The sequence below is a fragment of the Adiantum capillus-veneris genome, chromosome 1 (genome assembly GCF_014529385.1).
Source record: "Adiantum capillus-veneris isolate H3 chromosome 1, ASM1452938v2, whole genome shotgun sequence".
Lineage (NCBI taxonomy): Eukaryota > Viridiplantae > Streptophyta > Polypodiopsida > Polypodiales > Pteridaceae > Adiantum > Adiantum capillus-veneris.
The window spans coordinates 36,529,959-36,553,443 of record NC_140931.1 but is presented as its reverse complement, the minus strand read 5'-3'; the positions used below and the strand labels follow the sequence as shown (position 1 = coordinate 36,553,443).

The following is a 23,485-nucleotide window of genomic DNA, read 5'->3' as shown; positions in this document are numbered from 1 at the left end:
TCTTTTGCCCAACAATGGCTTATCTTCTAGCTCTACGTCAACTTTGTCTTTTGTGCCTAAAATTCCCCATTTGTCCACAATCGAGGGATTTTGCACAACTAAATACATTATTCCCTCATCGTCAAAGTATCAATCACCACTATAATCAAGAGGCACTAAGTCCTTGAACTCACCTCTCCTCTAATTTCACACAATAGCGATCCAAAGTGGGCAAGCACCCACTTGTTCTACACTTGTGAGAGAGATAGAGAGAGAGAGAGAGAGAGAGAGAGAGAGAGAGAGAGAGAGAGAGGGAGGGAGGGATAAAGAGATTTTTGCTATTTCCTTGTAACATGTGTCTCTTTCCCTCTCTCTCTCTCTCTCTCTCTCTCTCTCTCTCTCTCTCTCCCCTTGCCTTTCCCTTTCCTTGCAGGAGAGAGAGAGAGAGAGAGAGAGAGAGAGAGAGAGAGAGAGAGATGTAAATTCAAAAAAAACAATAAACAAAAATCTAACTTTGTTGGGGTGATTCTCTTTTGTTTCAAGCAAAATACAAATGACTTTATGTAAAAAGAACCCATTTTCCCTTCTTATGTAGATTTTTCAAAAAGCTATCATGACTTGTAAAAATCTAAGCACCCACTTGTTCTATACATGGCAAAGAGAGAGAGAGAGAGAGAGAGAGGGTAAGATTTTTTTTTACTGTTTTTAGTCCTACTCTCTCTCTCTCTCTCTCTCTCTCTCTCTCTCTCTCTCTCTCTCTCTCTCTCTCAGCCGTTTTTTGACCTAGTAAACAGCAGTTCACTCTTTTGACCATAACTTGCTCATCCGAACTCCGATTTAGGTGATCTATAGCCTCAATTGAAGAGCACGAAGCCCTCTACGCATTGATGTAAAGACAAAATTTTTCTGTGCAATGGAAGGCTTTGCTGTAACAGCATCTCAGAACTGAAAAAACTGTCAAAACTTTGCGTTTTTGTTGCCGACTTGAAGGCAATGTCAGACAAAACTCGCAAGGGTGGAAAAGCCACACTCGCCATGGAGAATGATGCAAAATCTCCAAGGAATTTGGATGCTAATCCAACCACATCATCTACAACAACGGAAGCAATGATCATGGCTTACTTGATCTCGTTACAAGAAACCGTCAACAAACAAGGTGAAGAGTTGCGCGCACTTGCAATGGAGAATGGTACTTTAAGAGTTCTCGTTGTGGAGAATGAGCACCTCAAGAAGGTTCTTGAAATGCAAACAACACGCTTGATGCATCTCGAGAATGAAGTTCAAGAATGTAAACGCTCTCTTGTTGACATGAATGTATTGAAAGAGCGCTTGAGCAAAGTTGAGAGTGATCATGTATTGAAAGAGGAAACAATAGATACAATACGACATGATGTATGTGAGATGAGAAATGAATCCAAATCATGGGCTGATATATGTAAGGATAATGTGGTTTCTACATCTCCTATCACGCAAGCCGTTGTCCAAGCAAAGAATGTAGAGAATGTGGATACTCAAGAATTGCACGAACGACAAAAACGCTTAAAGAACATCGTCATTCGTGGAATCAAGGAGGAAAGCATGGAAACACCCCAATCTCTTGCAATTGCTATTGAAGAGTTTTTTGCTACACACTTTGGCATGTCAGGAATCATGGCTTATGATGCACATCGAGTTGGAAAACAAGGAGTCCCTCGCTCGGGAGAAAGACCTATTGTATGTACCATGGCTGATGAGGTAAAGAGAAAGATCATCCTTGACAATGGTTGGATCTACCTCAAAGGAACAAGTTCTAATGTATATGAGGATCGCACTATTATGCAACAAAATGTACGTCGCAAAGCATATGAGGAAAGAAGCAAGAAGGTTAAGGTATCACCTCAAGAAGAAAAGCCACTTAAGGAGGATGCAAGTCCACCCAACAAATAGGGACACATGATCTATGAGACCAACTCACGCTTGCGAATAAGCTTTTGGAATTGTAACGGGTATCCATGGAATGCGGGAATTGGCATTGATGAGCTTACCAATGACTCCGATGTGATACTTCTTGTCGAAACATGGGAGCATGATGCGCAATGAATTCTTGGATTTGACAAATACGATGTGCATTCTTTGATGTGGGCCAAAAATGCAAAGCAACGAAGAGGCCAAGGAGGCGTAGCATGTATGACCAAAAAGGGTTTAAAAGATGTTTCCATTGTCAAAGAAGATAAGTATAAACGCTACTTATGGCTGAAAATCAGCCCACCAAATGGTCAAGTCATGTTTGTGGCCAGTTGCTACATTCCTCACTATGACTCCAACTTTTATGCTTGCTTGAATATGGATAGAGATCAGCCCTTTGTTGAACTAGAGGAAGACATTGCTCATTACAAGGATCAAGGTGAAGTCATTGTTTTTGGAGACATGAATGCTCGCACAAATATGCTACAACACGACACACAACAAGTAAACATGCCACATGTCTCAAGAAGAATGGATGACTCATACATGTATAATTGAAGTTCTAATGATGCAAAAGAAGTGGATCACTATGGAAAGTCACTTCTACATATGTGCAATAGTACCGGAATGCTCATTGCAAATGGTGTATCTCTATGGCAAGGCACCAATGACTTTACATGTAGAAAGCACAACGGTGCTAGCGTGATTGACTATATGTTGTTCTCGGAAGCCACTCTAGAATGCATACAAAGCTTTACACTTGGTGAATGGAATCCGGAATCGGATCATAGGATGTTATGTATTGACCTCAAGTGTGGTAAACGGCCCGAGCATGTAGCCTCCAATCATGATGTGAATCATTTGTACCTACGTCTAGACTTCAAACGAGCACTTATATATGCTGATATGGTGGACCAAATGTTAAGCATGATAGAGCATCAAGAGAGCCCAACATTAGAATGCAAGTGGAAAGTTTTCAAAGAAGTAATTTTCTCTTGTGCGAAGGAATGCTTTTCGGTGAAACACATGTCTTGCAAAAGCTCTAAGAAGGGTAGCACCAAGAAGAAATGGTTTGACATGGAATTTAGTCAATCCCGAAAACACTTGCTAAGATTGGATGCAATCAAAGACAAGGAAGTTTACTTGGAATTTTCACACACATACAAAGCACTTGTTCAAAAGAAGAGGAGAAGGTGGGAAGTCGAAAAACAACTTCTTTTAGCACAAGAGAAAGCACATGCATGTGGCAAGTTTTGGCAAAATATAAAAGGCAAGCGCGTTGAGAGCTTTGGTGACTTGACTCTTGAGGATATGTATATGCATTGTAAGAATCTCTATGAGCAACCCGATGTTGATAAGATGGAGTGTTGTAGCTCCCTTCCGTTTATGTCTCCCTTCTTTACCATTGAAGATGTATGCCGCGCGCTTGAGAAACTTGCTACTCGTAAGGCAGGTGACCTTCAAGGTGTCAAGGCTGAAATGATTAAATGGACAAGCAAGAAAACACGATATTGGATATGCGATATGTTTAACCTTGCACTTCAGTATGGCATGCCTCATGATTGGAGTGCAAATTGGATCAAACCTTTGCACAAAGGAGGAGATGTAAACAATGTGAACAACTATCGCACTATAATGGTTGGTTCTTTAATGGCAAAGTTATTTGGATGTATCATGGAGATGAAGATAAGTGAATGGGCTGAAAAGAATGGCAAACGTGCACTTGGCCAAGCAGGTTTTCGAAAGCATCATAGCACTATTGATCACCTTGTCACTCTTTGAGTTCTTATGGAAGCGTCTCGATTGAAAGGAAAAAAGTTGTATTGTTGCTTTGTGGATTTCAAGAAAGCTTTTGACATGGTACCGCGAGGAAATCTTTGGAGACGTATGCAAAGCCTTCAAGTGCCGAGAGAATTTATGCATGCAGTCTTTCGCATCTACCAAAAAGTGATATGTCGATTACGTATGGGAGATGGAATTTCAGAATTTTTTGCAAGCACTATTGGTGTCAAACAAGGATGCCCACTTTCCCCAACCCTCTTTGGGCTACTCATTGATGAATTGGAATGCATGGTTCTTGACTTTATGCAGCAAGAAGGCATAGAAGAGGTTAAGATTGGAAATGCGGTGATCATGCTTTTTCTTTATGCCGATGATGTAGTGCTCTTGGCACATACCTTAGAAGATGCACAAAAGCTTATGAGTGTCTTGGAACGCTTTTGCCTACATAGCGGGCTGATTGTGAATGGATCCAAAACCAAGGTTATGCTTGTAAAGACCCTCAATGATGAAAATCCATGCATTGTATATAGCAATGAGAAACTTGAAGTGGTAGATCACTTCAAGTACCTTGGCCTTGAGGTTCCATCCAATCATAAATGGAAGGATTGTGCAATGCGTCGCTTGGAAGCCGGAAAGAGGGCCTATTATGCATTTGAGAACATGTGCAATGCAGGAGAGATCAAGTGTTGGGCTCTCAAAAAGTACCTCTTTGACACATTGGTGACACCGGTGCTTCTTTATGGAGTGGAGGTGTGGGGTGGAAGCATTGGGAAGTCTACTTGGAAAGAGTTTGAGAATGTCCAAAAGCGTTTTCTCACCAACTTTCTCCAAGTCAAGACACAAACACCCTACATGCTCTTACTTCTTGAGTCCGGATTGCTTCCCATTGAGGTCTTGGGCATGCAAAGGGTTGTGGAGTACATGCGTAAGACACAACGTAGGCCTTTGCATCGACTTCCTAGAATTGCATATGAAGCAAGTCAAATGGTTCAAAAGACATGCAAGAGCAAAATACTAAGTTCGGGGTGGATGCTTGATATCAAGAAATGGTTTGGAAGATGGGATGCATGTCACTTGGTCAAGGATGCGTCGATCGACTCCCAAGTTAATGAGGCCTTCTTACAACGCCAATGTATCACGGCTTGGGAGAAATCCGGAGGTTCTCGCTTCAGCCATTACACCACACACGTTGCCCCAAACTACAAATCTCTCTTCTTCTCGGAACGAGGTAACCGAACCCATTCCTACATCCTTGAGCCCATCCCGTTGAGTGCGATCCGCACCATTGCCTCCATTCGTCTTAGCTCCCATTCTCTACGCTGTGAGACAGGACGTTGGGGCACTGGCGAGGAGTGTCATCGACTTTGCACCTTATGTCCTCGTCAAGTGCGAGAGACTGAGTACCACACACTACTTGAGTGCTCAGCTTTTGACCACATTAGGTCCTCTTTTCTCCATATATTCAACCATGATCTCTCCCTACATACCTTCCTCTCCCAACCACGATGTGGACTCTCTATTGCGACGCTCATTTCAGCCATTTTTGAGCATCGAGAGTCACTTATGAACTCCACTCACACCACGTGACATGTTCATTTGGTCCCATAGGTCATATTTGACCTCCCAGGACGATAATAGAACTATCTATCTATCTATCTCTCTCTCTCTCTCTCTCTCTCTCTCTCTCTCTCTCTCTCTCTCTCTCTCTCTCTCTCTCTCTCTCTCTCTCTCTCTCTCTCTCTCTCTCTCTCTATGCATCAAAAGGGGAGAGCGAGGGAGAGAAAGAGAGAGAGAAGGATAGAGAGAGAGAGAGAACGAGAAAGAGAGAGAAGTTGTTTAGCATTTTCAATCATACCCTCTCTCACCCTTGCCCTCTCCTTCTCTATCCCTCCCTTTCTCTCTCTTTCTCTCTCTCTCTCTCTCTTCCTCCCACTCCCCTTCCCTCCCTCTCTCTCTCTCTCTCATTATTGCTCCCCCCCCCCCCCCCCCCCCCTCTCTCTCTCTTCCTGTCCCTCCCTCTCTCATGCATAGACCAAAAGTGGGCACTTAGTCTACGCATGAGATATGGAGAGGAAGAGATAGAAAGAGAATGAGGGTTGAGAGAGGAATATAGAGAAGAAGAGGGAGAGAGAGTGAGAGTGAGAGAGAGATAGTGAGATAATGAGAGAGACGAGGGGAGAGAAATAGTGGTTGAGCTAGAGAGAGAGAGAGAGAGAGAGAGAGAGAGAGAGAGAGATGGGGGGAGGGAGAGGAAGTAAGAGAGAGGTAGAAGAGGAGGAGAGATAGAGAGGGGAGAAGAGAGAGTATATGAGAGGAAGAGAGAGAGAGAGAGAGAGAGAGAGAGAGAGAGAGAGAGAGAATGATTGAGGGAGTGGTAATGAGAGATAGAGATAGATAAAAAGAGAGAGGTGGGGGTGGGGGGGGGGGGGGGGGAGAGAGAGAGAGAGAGAGAAGTAGGGAAAGTGAGAAATATACCTTAGAGGGACAAAGATAGAGAGAGAGGGAAAGAGAACGAGGAATAGATACGTAGAGATAGAGAGTGAGAGAGAGAGAGAGATGCTTTGTGATGGAGATTGAGCAAGAGAGAGTAGGCTAGGAGGGGGATAGGGAGAGGTTTAGGAAGATATATGTGTCGAAAAATTGTCTAATACACATCCATTAGGTGAGCATTTTCAACCAATCACCATTTTCGGAGACATGGCTTCTTCGTCATCCTACCAAGCTAGTTTGTTTTTGGATACTACTTGTGATGAGCAGATATTACTTGATTGTTGTGCAAGGTTTGCAATGTTCAACCCTAAAGATTTTGGGGGATGCAATAATAGTGAAATGTTTTGCTATTTCATCTACCTTTGAGTGAGAAATAAAGACCCAGGTGAAAGATGGTGTGCCATGTGGGGATGGCACTTGTGCCTTCAAGGCCCCAGCTTGTGGTCTCTTGGATTGAAATTTTTGTTGGTCTGGGTTGTACCATTGCGTATTCTACGACTATCCCCAATAGCATTCCTCTACGCAAACGTTGTTGATTGCACACACATAGTAAGACATCACCTCTATTCTTACTCTCTTTCCATCACTGACTAGCTCAAGCAAATTCTCATTCTCAACCCAAGCCACCTCCCAAACTTCAAAGATGTGGAAAACAAAGGTTTCCATTGTGATCTAGGCAGTCTTAAAAGAAAAAATATCAGGAGTTGATAGCCATAGCACACCATATAGCAGAAGAGGATTAGCAAATGTGTGAGAGCTATGAGTTAGGAAAGGAGGTCATCTAGATTAGAAAGAAGAGAGAACTAGTGAAGGGTATTAGTGATTAACCCTCATGCTAATCACACAATGTTAATTGTTGCATTCTCTGAGCATTCTCTACTAATCCTTGGTACACATCCTAATTACAAGCTCACCCAAGCTTGTAGGGTTTCAAATTAGTGTAAAATGTGCACAAATCCTCCTCTATCATGCACACAACACCATATTCAAACACACAGTAGGCACTCAAGAAATTAGTGATTGATTAGTTCTTACCTGCACACATTAAGACATTAATACACAATTTAATGAATAGCAAGAGACCTTAACTTCAAAGCATGCATGAATCAATATGAAGCAAGTACATGAGGTCCCAAGCTTCCACCTCCATAGCTTCCTTCTTCTCCTTCTCCACTTTAAAATATCTTTTTAAAATTATATCTCTCCTTTCGCATGACATACACTTCACTTATATGGCTTGGGTGTTTTAAAAGAGATGCCCAACCGTCCAAGGCATATAAATCAAAATAGAAGATATGAGTAGAGAGCCAGGAAATCTATACATAGTGAATGTGAAAATGTGCTCATGGAGAAGATAAAAATGGATGCTAGTGTTGGGCGCCTCCAACACTTCCCCTTTCCTAAGCTTTTTCATCCCTAACAAAGCCATGTTGTGATTTCAAAGATGTAGCACTAAGAAATGTGACTACAAAAATAAATGAGTCAAGATGAAAGCATGCAGGTCCAACAAATAGAAGCAGGAAAAAAAAATGAAATACACAATCCATGAGGTGCAAAAACTTGTCATTGAATCGCCAAAGTGAAACGTATGCATACATGACTAATCCAAACGTCTACCTACTAAATGCATTAAGTCAAATTTTTAGAATTGATTCCTAGCAAAGTCAAGGATTATAGTGTAATTAAGGGAATCATTAGCATCCTAAGCTTTCTCAGTGGTCAACCTTTCACAACTTGCTCAGCTAATAATTCCATACTTTAAGGCCATGAAAGCATCATTTTCTTTACTTTTTTTTCATCTCTTTCTTACCTTGCTTTATTGCTTTCGGATTTAGTAAAGTACCCTCAAAGCAGTCTTTGGTGCATGAGGCAAACTCTCTCTCGCCATATATTTACTGCTTTTTTTCTTAATTTATTTTAGCAACCCTCTTTTGTTGGTACTAACACTAAATAGACAATGATAATTTTATAACTTTCAATCCTTTGATTCATTATTAATTAGGAGTGCTACTTATCCTTACCCTTAATAGACCTAAGACATATTCAAAGCCTTCATCATTACAAGATAATTGTAAGACTATGCTATGAAAAGAAGTACCTTGCATTTAAGAAAAATTCAAATACTCGATCTAAATCCATTCTAATAAGCAAGTGAACTAATTAACCTACACAAATGAAAAACATACAAGCATCTAAAATGCACATATGTCAATATCAACAATGTAAAACCATGCAATTGAAGGCAAAACACCAAAATCATAATAGAAATCATAGGAAGTAGTATGCTTGTATTCATTGCACTTGTCTCTTGGAGTAGATGTAGTTGAAGAAGTGTGAATTGGTAATGTCATCCCTCTGCATATGGCATCTATGATGCTGAACAATGAAAAACAAAAAATGCTACACCTAAAAGGGCATGTGAACAATAAATGGGATTATTCTTTAAAAATACAAATAAAAATCCTAGTCTAAGGTCTCAGTACTTCAATATATAGAGGGGGGAAACTCATAGGAAAAAAATGCCTCTAATGTGAAGACACGTGTCTTTGCCACTAGATAGAGAAGGAGAGAGCTTGAGCTCTTGCAAGCGCGCACTCACACACACACACACACAAAGATGGAAGCAAAAGACTGTACTTCTTCTTCAAGATAAGAGGTCTACAAAACATAAGGGAAAATACAACATAAAAAGGGAACTAGTACAACGGTCTAGTGTGAAGCGCTTGTGAGTGAGGTGAGTAGATAAGTGTCTCATCGCTCTAGTAGGTAGACCATCTCAGTGTAGTACAGCTATAGTATCACTAGCAAAGATATGTCTATCCACTAAGGAACGCCAGTGATGATGACTGTCGGTGGTAGTCATCCAAGAGTCCTATATGTTGATGACTGTCGGTGGTAGTCATCCAAGAGTCCTATATGTTGAGCTTGACATCTCAACACTCCCCCTCAAGCTCAAGGCCGTCTCTTGTATTCCAAGCATCACTCAAAAACTCCATAGCTTTGCCGCTCCAAGGGCCTTCGTGAAGATATCTACGACCTACTCATCTGTCACCATGTACTCCAAGTCAATGTCGCCTACTAAGACTCTCTCTTTGATAAAGTGGTAGTGCACCTCAATGTTCTTTGTCTTGGCATGAAATGATGGGTTTTGTGCCAACTATATGCTGATGAGGTTGTCACAATAGATGACAACCGACCTCTTTAGCTATACTCCAAAGTCATGAAGTAGCAATCCCAGTGATGCTACCTCACATGATGGCACTACAGCACCCCTGTACTCTGCCTATGTAGTCGAAAGAGCAATCGTAGGTTACTTCTTGCTACTCCTTGTGATAGCACCACTCCCAAGTGAGAACATGAATCCACTGGTAGACCTGCAAACGTATGTACTACCAACCCAATCCGCATATGTGTGGCCATAAAATTGCAACTCCACATCAGCCCTATAAAAGAGTGCATAATCCAAAGTAGCACTCACATAGCGCAAAGTGTACATTTCCATGACCTCTTCAACTCCCCCTACCTCAAAGTTTTTGTCGACCACCACCTGTGTTCCATGATTGTTGTTACGTTGTTGTGCTTGGTGGTTGCCTCTTGCTCGGCCTCATCCACAACCTGTACCACGTCCTGTTCCTCTTCCTTTGTTGTTGAAAAGGACCTGTCCAAAATTGTTTTCACCCTCCGTAGAGGAGTCTTCCACAAGTTCCTTCTCTTCCACAATCAATAAGGACACCAAATCTGTAAATGAGGGAATGTTCTCTCGAAGATGGATGCCAATTTTAAAGTGTTTGTACTCAGGACCCAAACCTCGCAGACAGACTTCTACTTTATCATCATCGGTGATTGTAACACCAATCAATGCAAGTGACTCACATATGTTCTTTATCTTTAGCAAATAGTCATTGATGGACAGCTTTTTTTCTGCACAGTATTCAGCTCAGCCTTCAATTGCATCTTCCTTGCCTTTGTGTTGGTCACATCCAATGACAGCAAAGTGTCGCAAGCCTCCTTAGGAGATTGAGCATCATTTATATGCCCAATCATAGTGACTTGTACACTAATAAAAAGCCAATACATAACCTTCCAAGCTCCCTGGTTCCAATCTTTAAATGTCATAACTTGCGCAGCACTTGCACCTTCCGCTGCTGGTAGTGGTGGTGCTATCTCATGCTCTCCATCAATGTAGTCCCAATAACCTTTTCTCATAAGGAAATTGCTCATTTTGAACTTCCAAGCATGGAAGTTGTTCTTGTCTAGCTTCTCACTTACAACCTGGTTAAGCCCATCATTGTTGGACGACATGTTTCCAACCCTTCACACAGTCTTCAAGCAGCGTGCTAAAAATAGTCGATTATCACCTATAACCACAATCTACATACATACACATGTTTCACTGTACTTAACAATATATGTGTGCGCACTGCAGCCAAACCAAATATTTCTACACTACGAATATGCAGATCTGAAAAATCTCGAACCTTAGCGTTTTTGCATGCGAACGCACTCTAACTCCAAAACGGGAGTCCAAACATGCCTGGAATGAAAATTTGGCTACCCAGTCTCAATCTAACATAGGAAAACATACAACCCTGAGATGCACACTCTCCAAAAGAAATCACCTCAATCGGATATCGTTGACGATGGCTCACGGGAATACCAAAGCCGCTTCCTAGACTACTCCTGCTTGTTGCTCCAACCTACTCAGACATGATCAGGCTCTGATACCATGTTACTACGTAGAGAAGGAGAGAGGTTGAGCTCTTGCAAGCACGCACACACACACACACACACACACACAAAGATGGACGTAAAAGGTTGTACTTCTTCTTCTTCACTAACTCAAGACTCAGAGGTCTACAAAACATAAGGGAACTTATACAACATAAAAGTGGAAATAGTACAACGGTCTATTATGAACCACTAGTGAGTGAGGTGAATAGATAAGTGTGCATCACTCCAGTAGGTAGACCAGCTGGTGTAGTACATCTGTAATATCACTAGCAAAGATATGTGTATCCACTCAGGTGCGCCAGTGATGATGACTGTCGGTGGTAGTCATCCAGGAGTTGTACATGTTGAGCTTGACATCTCAATAGTCTTGTGCACCATCCTCAATGTGCTCAACTCAAAGGTCTAGTGCAGCTAGAAGGGATAAGAGAACTCTCTCTAAATAATAAATTCTACAATCTCCTAGCTCTCTGTCTAATGGTCATAAGTTGGCTAGCACCTAGCTTTGTATGGATGGTAGAATCTATAGAACAAGTGATCGATTTAAGATGATTTCAGTCTATGACTTTTTAGTCAATGAAGTTTGTGGCTCAAGATCCCTCAATGGATGACTCTTTCTTATCTCTAACTCTACAGCATGGTCGCTCAAAATCTTAGGTGGGTTATGACTCATGTCAACCTATGGTGGAATAGATGGTTGGATCTTTGGTAGCCAAATATGCAATGTCCATGATATCTCAATGAATGTATCTTGAGATCTCCTCACATATGATCATGAATGCTTGTATTGGCACTAATTGTGGTGTCAACCTCACTGTAGGTCGTGAACGTGGTCCAAATCTCTATAGCATGGTTATGGTCAAAGAAACTATAGGAGATATATGAGGATATGCTAGGGTATGTGGTCTAAGAATCTAAATCTATCTATGTCATCTATAGAATCCATGTGCCTCTAGTGACTGTCTAGATGTGAGTCAATCTTGTGATATCCATATGGTGTACTATGGCTCTCAATCCAGACTAGTGTATCATCATCATTCAATGGGGTAGCCTTAAAAACCATACAAAGCACACAAATGTGTCTAGTGGCCTTAGCATTAGGAAGGGAATGGGATCTAAGGGGGGCCTCTTTATTTGCCATGGGATTAAAAAGGAGATTATGGAAGGGCCAAACGGGTGCATGCCATGTGGACTAAAATGGTGGGTATGGCAGGGCCTAAAAGTAAGCAGTCAAACTTGTACTCATTTATAAAATATAAAGAGAAAATCTCTTATAAATTCAAAAAACTAACTTTACTCTATATACTTGGGTAAAAACCAATCCTTTCTCTCTCTCTAGTGGCTGTCAGTTTCTCCCCCCCTCTCTCCTAAAAGGGGGTCCCTTCAAAAATGTGTTGATCATTCCCTCCCTCCCTCTCTATTATACCATCTCTCACTTCTCTTCACTCCACCTATCTCTTTCTTTCCTTTCACTTTTCAGATGATAGAGGGGGATGAGGTGTTGGAGGAAGTCCTTGACCTCCAAATTTTCACTTTGCATACAGTTGTGGTGGATAGTCGTCACTTTTTGTTCCTTTACAACATTTCCAAAACACTAGAACTCAGAGAAGATGTGTCCTCTTAGTGCTTGCTATTTATGTGGGCGTGAAGGATCCCAGTGGAAAGCAAGAGGAGGTCAAATTTGAAATTGACTTTGAAGACCAAGGTCTCCCACCAAGCCTCTCTTTCCTCCCAAGTGAAAACAAGCAAAAGTTGGTGCAAACGGTGGCAATTACACTTATTCATTGCCTCATTTTAAGAAAGCGTCCCAAAAAGCGCTTTCCATCCACACAAACCGGTGATCACTATGGGTGGAGATGATTGCTCTAGCATCAACCTTACAAGGAAAACTCTCAAAGAGATGGATGAAGAAACTGAGGTAAACATTATTTAACCTAGTCGATTGTCTATTGTTCCTTACAACAAGTGTTGAAGTTGTTTAAAATGTTTTGAAAACCGCACACCATGTTGATAAGTTTGCAATGCGTACTGAAGGTTCTCATAGCCTATGGGTAGGGATAGCTCCCTGAGGCACTACTTGAGCCACTTCGGGCCATCCATTCTTCGAGTTGCTCACACAAAGTTCTCCAAGCATGATACTGCAGAGCTGCTCAAGTGCAAAGAATTAAGTGCCATCCTCAATGAAGATTCTCTTACCCTTAATGCTCACAAATGTATATTGGTGGACCGCGAGGCGGCATTGTATGCCTTTATAGGCAAGCACCCTTGGTCAATCCTCTCCCATTGTGCCTTAAGCTTAGGTCAAGGGGTGACAAACCCAGAGGACATTGTAAAAACCCTTGGTGTCAAGTATACCATTTGTCCCATACCCACTAATGTAATTTGCAAGAAAACCAACCAGCCATGATGTAATATCCCAAGCAATACACAAAACTTGTGTCTTTTTTATTGTTTCTAGTCAACCTTCTGTACTTGTTGTTTTTTTTGGCGCATATTGTCTAATAAATTTTATTTTGCAATGTGTGCACAACTACTTGACCATCTCAACCACCTGGCGGATGGGGGAAGCCTCTTAGTGAATTTTTTACAAAACGGGGCAAGGAGGGACCGTACGAAGGCTACGGGACCACCACAGCACACGACGGTGCCGCACGTACGAAAAAATGAAGCTTCCCCATCTGTTAGGAGCTTGATTGGTCAAACAAAGTTTAAATTTAACAACTTGATTAATTTAAATACTTATGTAACACAATGTACACAATCAAATATTACAATTGCACCAAATGGTAGAAATTCGGCTCATTGATATTAGATGAAAAGATTACAAATCTCATAAAAAGTGATTACATAGGATAAACTAATTCTTATGGAGGAACCCTTCATTTTGCAAATTGATTATTAAAGCTAAATTCGTATTTTTTAGGGTAACTCGGTTAGCATGCACCATATATGAAACGCCATTCTAGAACAGCTGCACCAAAATTTCCTCAACGACGTCCTGTAGGACCAATAAATCCACGCACCGAATCCGTATATTCATCCATTATCTCTCTCATTACCCGAGAGAAGGCCGCTTTTGGTATGATTGGTTTAGTGCTCTTCTGATACTTTTTGATCTCACGCAAAGCAACTGTGTCTGGCCTCCATCTCCATTTCTTTTGTGTTGTTGGCAGTGGTGGAGGAGCCACATGTCTGGCCCATTGAGGAGGGTCATTTTTGTACTTTTTCATCCTCTCCTCCTAGGTCCGCTGCTCTTCGGGTGTCATGTCGACCGGCTGCCAAGCCTCACCATATTGATTCTAGCAAAGCGAAATCCACAGACATAAAAATTGTCAATCTATGGAACATAGCTAACTCGACTAGTGCATGGAGGCTACAAGAGATAGGTAACCTCTCAAAAAACCCAAGTCTAAGTCGGTCCTACCTAACTCAGTCTCCAGACATCAAAAGCTACTTTTCTTATCGCAAGCTTGATTCGATGAATTTGTATAGCTACAAGACTTCGAATGCAACACAACTTAATGCCTAGCATGAGCAGAGTATCCTTACCACTCTCATGCACTCAAATGTCATTGCTGACACTCGGACAAAATCATGCATAAGATAAACAACCTATTTTAGGTCAGTCAATTTTGGCATCTGAAGCACTCTATGGCTTCCTCTAGACATGCTCTATCTATTCCTAAGGTCAAAAACCGATTTTGGTGCGTGTATTGTGAATAGGAATAAAAAATAGCTCGTAGACGAGCACGACTAAAAACACACTTTCATCGCAGGAAACTTACATTAAATAAAAGATCTTTCACCTGCAAATGTGTTGGTATGCTCGGAATAGGAATGCAACATCGTACAAGAGTGACGTGAGGAATTGAAAAAATAGTAGACTCACATTGAGCTTTAAAGCAAACGCTCACTCCCATTATCCAAAAACTTAGGTTTATAATTACAAAAGTTGGCTTTTATACCTTAGCCAAGGTTCAAAGAATGGGTTCCTAGCTATTTGGGCTCAATACAAGGCTTAAAAACTACATAAGATTACAAGCTTAGAGGCCCTCAACCCCTTTAGACTTGTTGGCAATCAATAATACTACAATGGCTTTGGACTTTGTGGGATTTCTCATTAATACAAAGGGGTTTAATACAATCAATTGGCTTTAAAAATGAGTGGTGTCCCTTTTGATGCTCTTTCTTTGGCTCTTGTTAAGCTGAGTAGCTAACATTCCTCACCTCCTTGCCTATGTCCTCCGCGACACAGTTTAGGGTGCTAAGTAGGGATTCCCCGTTGCAATCCTTTTTTCATGCTTCTCGAGACCTTGTTAGTACGTGAGACGGATTTCTTTGTCTTCATTTGACATAAATTGCATGGTTATTTTGTTTCTTTGCTCAACTACGAAGTAGCTGACAAATCTTGCTCACAGGTTGGTGATGACGGGGCCAAAGATCTTGGATCTTTCAGTGAAGAAGCTCGTATAGAATGCTTCTTCAAATGTTTGCATATAGTAGGATGGTAGAAACGTCACCCTAGCATAGAATCCATGGAGCACTTCTTCCAAAGGTTGGCCAGATAAATCATACCATAAGCCCTTGGTGGCTTCGAGGAATGACATCCACGCTGCATTTGTTTGCTCTGCGTGGTGCAAAGTTTGCAAGCAAGTTAGGAGGATTTCAACAATATTTACCAACATGATGCATGCTAAATCCGGAATCCCTCAAAATAGCTGAATGGTTGAGGATAATGTTTCCATTGTATATGTTTCTGTGGATTGGTTATTCTAGGGTGGTGGAAACCTGGGGTAGTTGAGCCAAGTGCACCTCTTTTAATGGATGATAGAATGTTGCTACCATCTTCTGACTCTCGGTATCGGGAATTTCATAGGATCTTGTTTGATATGTAATGCATATTTCTATACAGAAAAAGATACCTAGGGTGCGGGTTTAGCCAGATATCCCGCCATTTTGGATGTATCAGTGCTAGGTTTGTAATGGAAATGGCCTATTAACTTTGAGAGTAGTGGAAATTAGAGATAGTACTTTTGTGAAATTACTTTGTGAGCATAGAGGGTGAACTTAATTGATGGTAGCAACATAAACATAACATTTTATTTAACTTGGCATGAACAATACTTTTGCAAGAGAGAGAGTTTAGAGAACATGACAACAGTTGAGGACCGGATTTATGTGGAGCCGGTTCCCCCTCCAATAGGCATTTGTATTATAGTTTCTCCCATCAAGGGAGACTTGGTAAAATCTTTGTGTTCCTTGTGACCTAGGTGATGCAATGAAGATGGAAAGCTTCATGGATCATGAGCATTCCATAAACTTTGTGGAAAGCATTAACTATCCCAAGCCTCAGTCCCAAGGCCTCCAACACCTTCAAAGGTGGAGAGAACTAGCGAGGAATGAGGATAGGGAAGAGGAAGAAGAAACATTTCATAGGATAAAGAACTAGTTCCTCACTTATCATCACTCTTCTTGCTAGCATACATAATATCATAGTAATGAAGATGGAGAAGATGGCAAGCTTAAGCATTGAAGCATGGCTCTTGGTTGGATTTGCATTCCATAGCCAAGAGTGTTGGTGTAGGCTCTAACTTCTCTACTTGCTTGGAGAAGGATATGGAGCTCTTGCACTTTGCACTTCACACAATGAGAGTGTGTGAGTGTGGGAGAGTATACCCCTCAAGCAACCCCCTAGCTTGCTTTGGTCGACCCCCCCTTGTAGCTCATGATTAAAGACCATTGGACCTCTCTAGGCCTAGCCAATCACATGCATGGGCATACCAAGCAACAAGGGTAGCCTTGGGACAAGTGTTCCCCTTTCCCCTTTGAGAGAGACGAATTGATAAATGCTAAAACAATTAATTGAATCTACTTAATTATCATCGGACCCCTTGGGAGGCCAACCAATAGGCTTTAGGCACATCATGAGGGCAACATGAGGAGGAACTTGTCAAGTGTCCTAAATGCTTTCTTTGTACCAAGCTTACCTTGTGTGAGGGTGTGTGTGTTCTCTCTCTACCCCCCTCTTGTAGGGCTCACCCCCTCCTTGTAGGGATAGAATTTGACTTTTGCACACCTTACCTCAAGCACCTTAGTCAGCAAGCATGACAAAGCACCTCAAGCTTGGGTGGTGTTCCCACAAGCACCTCAAGCTCCCTAGTCGGCAAGCACGACAAGCACCTCAAGCACCTTAGTCAGCAAGCACGACAAGCACGACAAGCACCTCAAGCACCTTAGTCATCAAGCACGACAAGCACCTCAAGCACCTTAAGCTTGGGTGAGGTCCCCACCTCAAGCTCAGCCCTAGCTTACCTAAGGTCAAAGGACTTTTTAACACTAACCTTTGGAGGTCTTTAATGAATCTAACCCTAAGGTCTTTAAGCTCCATTAGTTAATTTGCTCTTTGATAGATCATCTCTCATTTGGGCTCCTTTACCATTGGCCCCGTGTCGAGATAAACATGAAAGCACGTACCTATATTCTAACCCTTGTTCCCGTTTACTCTCCCACATCAAATGATCAATTTAATATGAGAAAATCATTTGGGTTGGTTAGATAATAGTTTTTATGACATTACCTCTCTCTTGAAATCATAGTTGTCCTCGCTATGAGGTAAAAGAGATAAAGCCTTATTAGTCATTAGTCAATGTTTCTTAGCAATTAGAGGATCCCTTTTTACCCTACGACATCTTTCCATGATGGATGACTAATCCATTTGGTGCTTGGGAGACATGGTTGTCGCAAGCATGTCTGCTCGTTAGTCCATTTCAATCTCCCAATGTAGAGTGACAAATTCTACTTTGTGTTTGAGAGATGTCGTCATCACAAACATGACTCTAAGCATGCATACTACTTAAATTTGTGCACAATAAAAAGAGAATTAGTCATGAGATACTTATAGAGCATGACTCTCTCACCCCTAGGGTAGAGGTCACACCTAAGTATTTAAAGACCAATTTTCTAGAGTGATTTCTACCACAACACTTGAGACGTCACAAGACCATGTAGAGCTAATTAATGATTAATTAGAAAAAAGTAGAGGATTTCTACACGTAAATCAACTCCTAAACACTCAATTCTTACTCAAAAAGATCCTCCAACTTAAGCTACCGTCCCTAGAAATGGCACCAAATATTGAATCCATCTGTAGCATAGCTCCAATGAATCAATAAAAATGTCAATTTTGGAGATTATATAGCTATTTGGATAGGATATGGGAGCATCACACATGGGTGAGTGTGTGAAAGCTATGAATTGGGAAAGAGTTGGAAAAATCATTGGAGATCGTTTAGATTAGGAAGAAGAGAGAACTAATGAAGGAGATTAGAGGTTAACCCTCATGCTAATCACGCAATGTTAATGTTTGCATTCTCTATTAATCCTTGTGGGCACATCCTAATCACAAGCTGTAGAGAGAGAGAGAGAGAGAGAGAGAGAGAGAAGATATTGAATACATGCGAAAATAAGATTTGCAGATGTCAAAACATGCAACCCTCCTTGTCTTCCACGTGACTTATACTGAATCACTACATCCTTCTCTCACATATTGTCTTGCTGGCAACCCTCAAAATCTCAAATGAATCAAGTGATCTCTTTGGCTAGAATCTTCCTTTGAGGAGGCACTGAGTAAATGAGATTACCCAAAGTTTCTTCTAATGTCTACATCCTACCAAAGAAAAAGGGTGCTCTAGGCAAGTGATCGAAAAAAAACCAAGGTTTACTACAATCCCATCTAAAAATTTTGAGATATACCTCTGGATAAATTTGAAGGTCAGAAAAGCTTCAAAATTTAGAGAGATTTATTGTAATTTAGTGAATTTTTTCCAAATTTGATCAATTTACTTCTAAAATTTTTCACATGTAGGTTTGCCAAGTTTTTGGGAAAAAAAAAACTTTTTTTTTTAGCATTGGGATATTTAGAAATTATGACAATCAAAATGGCATCAAAGTCAATCCTCGTATCTATAAAAATAAATAAATGCTCACCTTTTCTAGAATGCAAATCTTGGATAGGATTTAGTAGAAGGGTCCTGGTTCTCTCCAGCTTCACGGCCTTGCTTAGGCCTAAAGGCTCGCATTAGAGTCCTACTATGCCACAATTTGAGTAGTTAACTAGAGAGAAGAAGAAGAAGAAGAAGAAGAGAAGTTTTAGCATTGGGGTATTTAGAAATTATGACAATCAAAATGGCATCAAAGTCGATCCTCATATCTATAAAAATAAATAAATACTCACCTTTTCTAGAATGCAAATCTTGGATACGATTTAGTACAAGGGACTTGGTTCTCTCCAGCTTCAAGGCCTTGCTTAGGCCTAAAGGTTCGCATTTAGAGTCCTACTATGCCACAATTTGAGTAGTTAACTAGAGAAGAAGAAGAAGAAGAAGAGAAATTTTAGCATTGGGGTATTTAGAAATTATGACAATCAAAATGACATCAAAGTCAATCACGTATCTATAAAAATAAATAAATGCTCACCTTTTCTAGAATGCAAATCTCGGATACGATTTAGTAGAAGGGACCTAGTTCTCTCCAGCTTCAAGGCCTTGCTTAGACCTAAAGGCTCGCATTAGAGTCCTACTATGCCACAATTTGAGTAGTTGACTAGAGAGAAGAAGAAGAGAAGTTTTAACATCGTAGGAACAATCCCAAGAGAGCTCAATGATCTATCCCACAAGTCTTGAACTCAGGTCCCATCACTCCATAAAGAACTTGAATAATGCATTTGGATGATAGCTTTGCTTTCCACTTTAGAACATCGCCCCATTACACAGCAAGCATTTTAACATGAAAATGAAGTAATGTGCATTTTTTCTTATTTTCTTATTTTTAAAGGAGACTCGAAAATCTGAGATCTTACAATGGCTTAAATTACTCAATGAAATGATATGAAAGTAAACCTATGACTACTTTCAATCAATCTACACTTAATCATATAATTGAGAAGATAATTAGCCCTAAGATCTTGTTGTGATGCCAATTGATGGTGCAAGAGTTGTGATGGGTCAAATACACTGTAGGTCATCAAAAAGGGGCTAGCCAAAAGTCCTTCAGACGCAGAGGAGTCAAAGAACCAAATCATTGATTTTAAGAATAAAGATTTTAAGAATAAAGAATATAATATAATCGATATACCAAAACATGCAAAGGCTCTCCATTGGGCCGGCAAGTTGAAGTTCACCTATAGGTGGACCTCAAGAGGAGATTCTTAAATATAGTCACTCATGGGACACCGATGATCAATGATGCTCTAATTGTAAGATACCTGTTACGAGGAGAAAGCTATGTTTGAAAGGGCGTTAATGAAACTCAAGTCCGAAATTAGATTAGCTCTGATCCATCTATAGCTTATGATGGTCCTTGATGGGATGCTCCATTTGAGTAAATAACTTGTGAAGATTTGTTGGAATAGGGGGTCACTGACCAACAGTCGAAATACTCTTGAAATATGCCTATTGAATACTACTATCAAATCAGTACATTATGTTGTAAACCTCTACATGGTTGACGACTCATCCAATAACAAATATCAATGTTAAGGGCCTATAGCTAGTTTGTCGAGATCGCCATCTAAGTTCCACAATGGGAGTGCACTATGAAAAGAACAAACCCTAATAGGAAATGTAAAATCTTGAATCTTCATCCATTTCAGAAAGGATTATTTACCTATTGTTGTCATTCAACAACTTCAAATACCCATCACTCCAACATGTTTTGCATTATATTTGTTGACAGTACAGCCATTTTGCAGTAAGCACTAAGATCTGTTTCTCATAATTTCTGTGGGCTATATAGCAACTAGCATGTGTTACTTGCATTACAATTATGTAAATTGTGCAATAGAATTAACTGAAACTCAGCTGCTTTCACCATAAATGAGGCATTTTATCAGTCAATATTAAACATTGGTAGCAAAATCAGTAGAATTCTACCAGGGCTTTAAGATCGTATGCCAGATTTCAGTGCCTTCTGGCTCAGTTTCAAAACTCTCCCGAGTTATAGGAGCACATCTGGGCAGTTTGATCATTTGAAATATAGTGCAGTCTACCTCTAAAAAGAGGTTCCGTGGAGGGAAACTGAGTTTTTCATGCTCCCTGCAATCTCTGTGAGTTTACCATGGATCTGCAAAATTTCACCAAAGCGAAGACATTCAAGACTTGTGGCACTTTATCAAAATGGGCCTCGAAAAAGAAGGCCCTGAAAATTGCCAAGAAAAAGCCGCTGGCTTTGTAGTGGCCCAGCAGTTCACATGCCCACTCTCAGTAAATCTCATCAATGTCCCACTTTCAGCGAACGAAACCAAGAGAGAATATCACATTGAATTCCAAAAAGAGAGAATATCACATTGAATTCCAAAAACAGAAAGTCCAGGCCCATTGGCCATAAGTTGTCCCACACCCTGTAAGTCTATAGGCACTGCCTCACAATAGACCTAATCGTTCAGAAAAAAGGTGAGGCCTCCCGTAGGAATACTCTAGAACAATAAACAAAATGTAAAGGTACATGTGGCCCTTTGATGAAGACACTGTGCACTAACTGAAGTGCACATAAATACACGAACATTCAAAAACAGAGAAACAAAAATGTGGACCCTAAAGCAGGACCCATTTAAGTACCTACACACACAACTGCACAAAAAGCAAGCCCTATATTTTGCATAGGACAATCCACACTCAGATAACTGCGCTCTAGCATTGTTGTGAATTTCATTATGAACTAGCAATTGTTCAACCCGAATTGGATAAGGAAATAACACCAAAAGACATAAGCCAAGATCAAGCAGATTGACCGATGAAATATGTTCCCAACAACAGGCACACCATCAGCCAACCAAAGCAAGTACATGCAAACTTGAATGTTGATGGCCGTCGTAAGATATTAACTTTATAAATCGGATTTGCGAGAATTGGAACTCATTTTGCTGCACAGCTACCTTCGAAGAGAAGTACTTGGTAAAGGACTTGCCAAATAAAAAACAAGTTTCTTCAAAATAATAGCAAACTATTAAGTTGAACAGCACAGATACCTCGAGACAAGTACATGAGGAGCACTTACCCCATCAGGAACAAATCCTTACGCAAGCACAAATCATACTCTGCTAAAAGAAATATTTGCACTCATAAAGCTCGCAAAGATGTCAGAATGTTTCAGTTTGCACTCAATTCAGTAAAACAAAACCGCTGGTAAAATTTGGGATTAAGCTGATGTGCCTGGTAGCACACTTGTCCAATACAAAATGTAAAAAGCCTATGTGAGATAGCTCTCTCCTTAGTCTTCATCCTCAGCTTCATTCTCTGCAATATTGAAGTATCTCAATTCGTACACATTTCTGTCCTTGTTAGAAGCGATGACTCGGAGCCAATCCCTGACATTGTGCTTTTTCAGGTATTTCTTTGTTAGGTATTTCAAATACCTGCAAAACATTTTAACGGCGCAATGTGTGTGTAAATCTCAAAGAGGTACATAAGGTAGCATACCTTGCCCTAAGGATCGAATTGTAAAAGAGACCAGCGAAAACAAAGTAAAATAAGACGAAAATGTGATAACTTTGCAACAACAGAAAGATGAAGATATGGATACTGAAACCATAGAGCAAAAGGAATACATACAAATGATGCAAACAGCTAGACCGACAGCTTTTCCTGTGTTCACATCAGAGAGCTCCCCTCAACAAGAATTTTAAGCTCTAAACGCACCCATATTCAAACGCCTCTCAAACAAAGAACGCTAACAAGCCCCTTGTTTCAAAGTCCCTGACCGGAGACCCTGACCTGCTATGGGATTATCGTGATCCGTCCACCCAAGAATCAGCAAAGAAGAATTTGCAATCGTCATTGGGCCTCTCTCTCTCTCTCTCTCTCTCTCTCTCTCTCTCTCTCTCTCTCTCTCTCTCTCACACACACACACACACACACAAACAGGATCCAACCTTTTAGAGAATGCACTCTCGGAAGTAACGCTGATCTTATTCTTCTCACGGGCAATGGAGACAGCGTCGCCGAGAACACCCGCCTTGCCCCCAACCTTGATACGATCCTGCAGGAACTTCTCAAACGAGGCGATGTCCATAATCTTGTCCTCGACGGGCTTGCCGCAGTCGATGGTGAAGGTTGACTTCTTCTTACTCTTAGGGCCTGCTGCCTTTTTCGCCCCTGCAGCTGCTGCGGGCGCCATAGCTTCGCTAGCTTGCTTCTCTCTCTGTTTCGCACTCACGTTCCAAATGAGAGAGTGAAGGAAGTAGTATTGAGGAACCCTAACTCTATAAAGACCTGTACGGGGGGTTTGAACTTTGAACGTGCCTCGTCTCTCTCTCTCTCTCTCTCTCTCTCTCTCTCACACACACACACACACACCAATTTTTTCTTTCAAAATACTAGGAAATTGATCATTTACTTTGCTTATCCTCAACTCACAAGGTTTTGGCTGATTAAACACCTTAGGTACAAGCCTTAAGGGGCTTGGGTTGGCCCATCTGTGTTCTTGGTACCTAAAAGAGTCTTGCAACAACAAAAACATTTTTTAAACAATTATAGTGTTTGGAAAATCAAAAGTTAATCCACATTCA

At 40.9% G+C, this 23,485-nt stretch overlaps 1 protein-coding gene across 1 annotated transcript; it reads right to left on the bottom strand.

The window, feature by feature from the left end:
• Nucleotides 1-22,055: 22,055 nt before the first annotated feature.
• LOC147464552 (large ribosomal subunit protein eL22y-like) lies at nt 22,056-23,150 on the bottom strand. The gene is made up of 2 exons (XM_086515543.1): nt 22,850-23,150; nt 22,056-22,333 (listed from the first exon to the last, which is right to left on the bottom strand). Exons 1-2 carry the CDS (start codon nt 23,092-23,094, stop codon nt 22,189-22,191), a joined length of 390 nt encoding a protein of 129 aa, XP_086371669.1. The 5' UTR covers nt 23,095-23,150; the 3' UTR covers nt 22,056-22,188.
• Between the last annotated feature and the right edge of the window lie 335 nt (nt 23,151-23,485).

Excerpts from the sequence above, each read along its gene's own strand:
- LOC147464552 (XM_086515543.1), bottom strand. The coding sequence starts at position 23,094 with ATGGCGCCCGCAGCAGCTGCAGGGGCGAAAAAGGCAGCAGGCCCTAAG. Across the intron at positions 22,334-22,849 it reads GAGAGTGCATTCTCTAAAAG|GTATTTGAAATACCTAACAA; the intron begins GTTGGATCCTGT and ends AATGTTTTGCAG.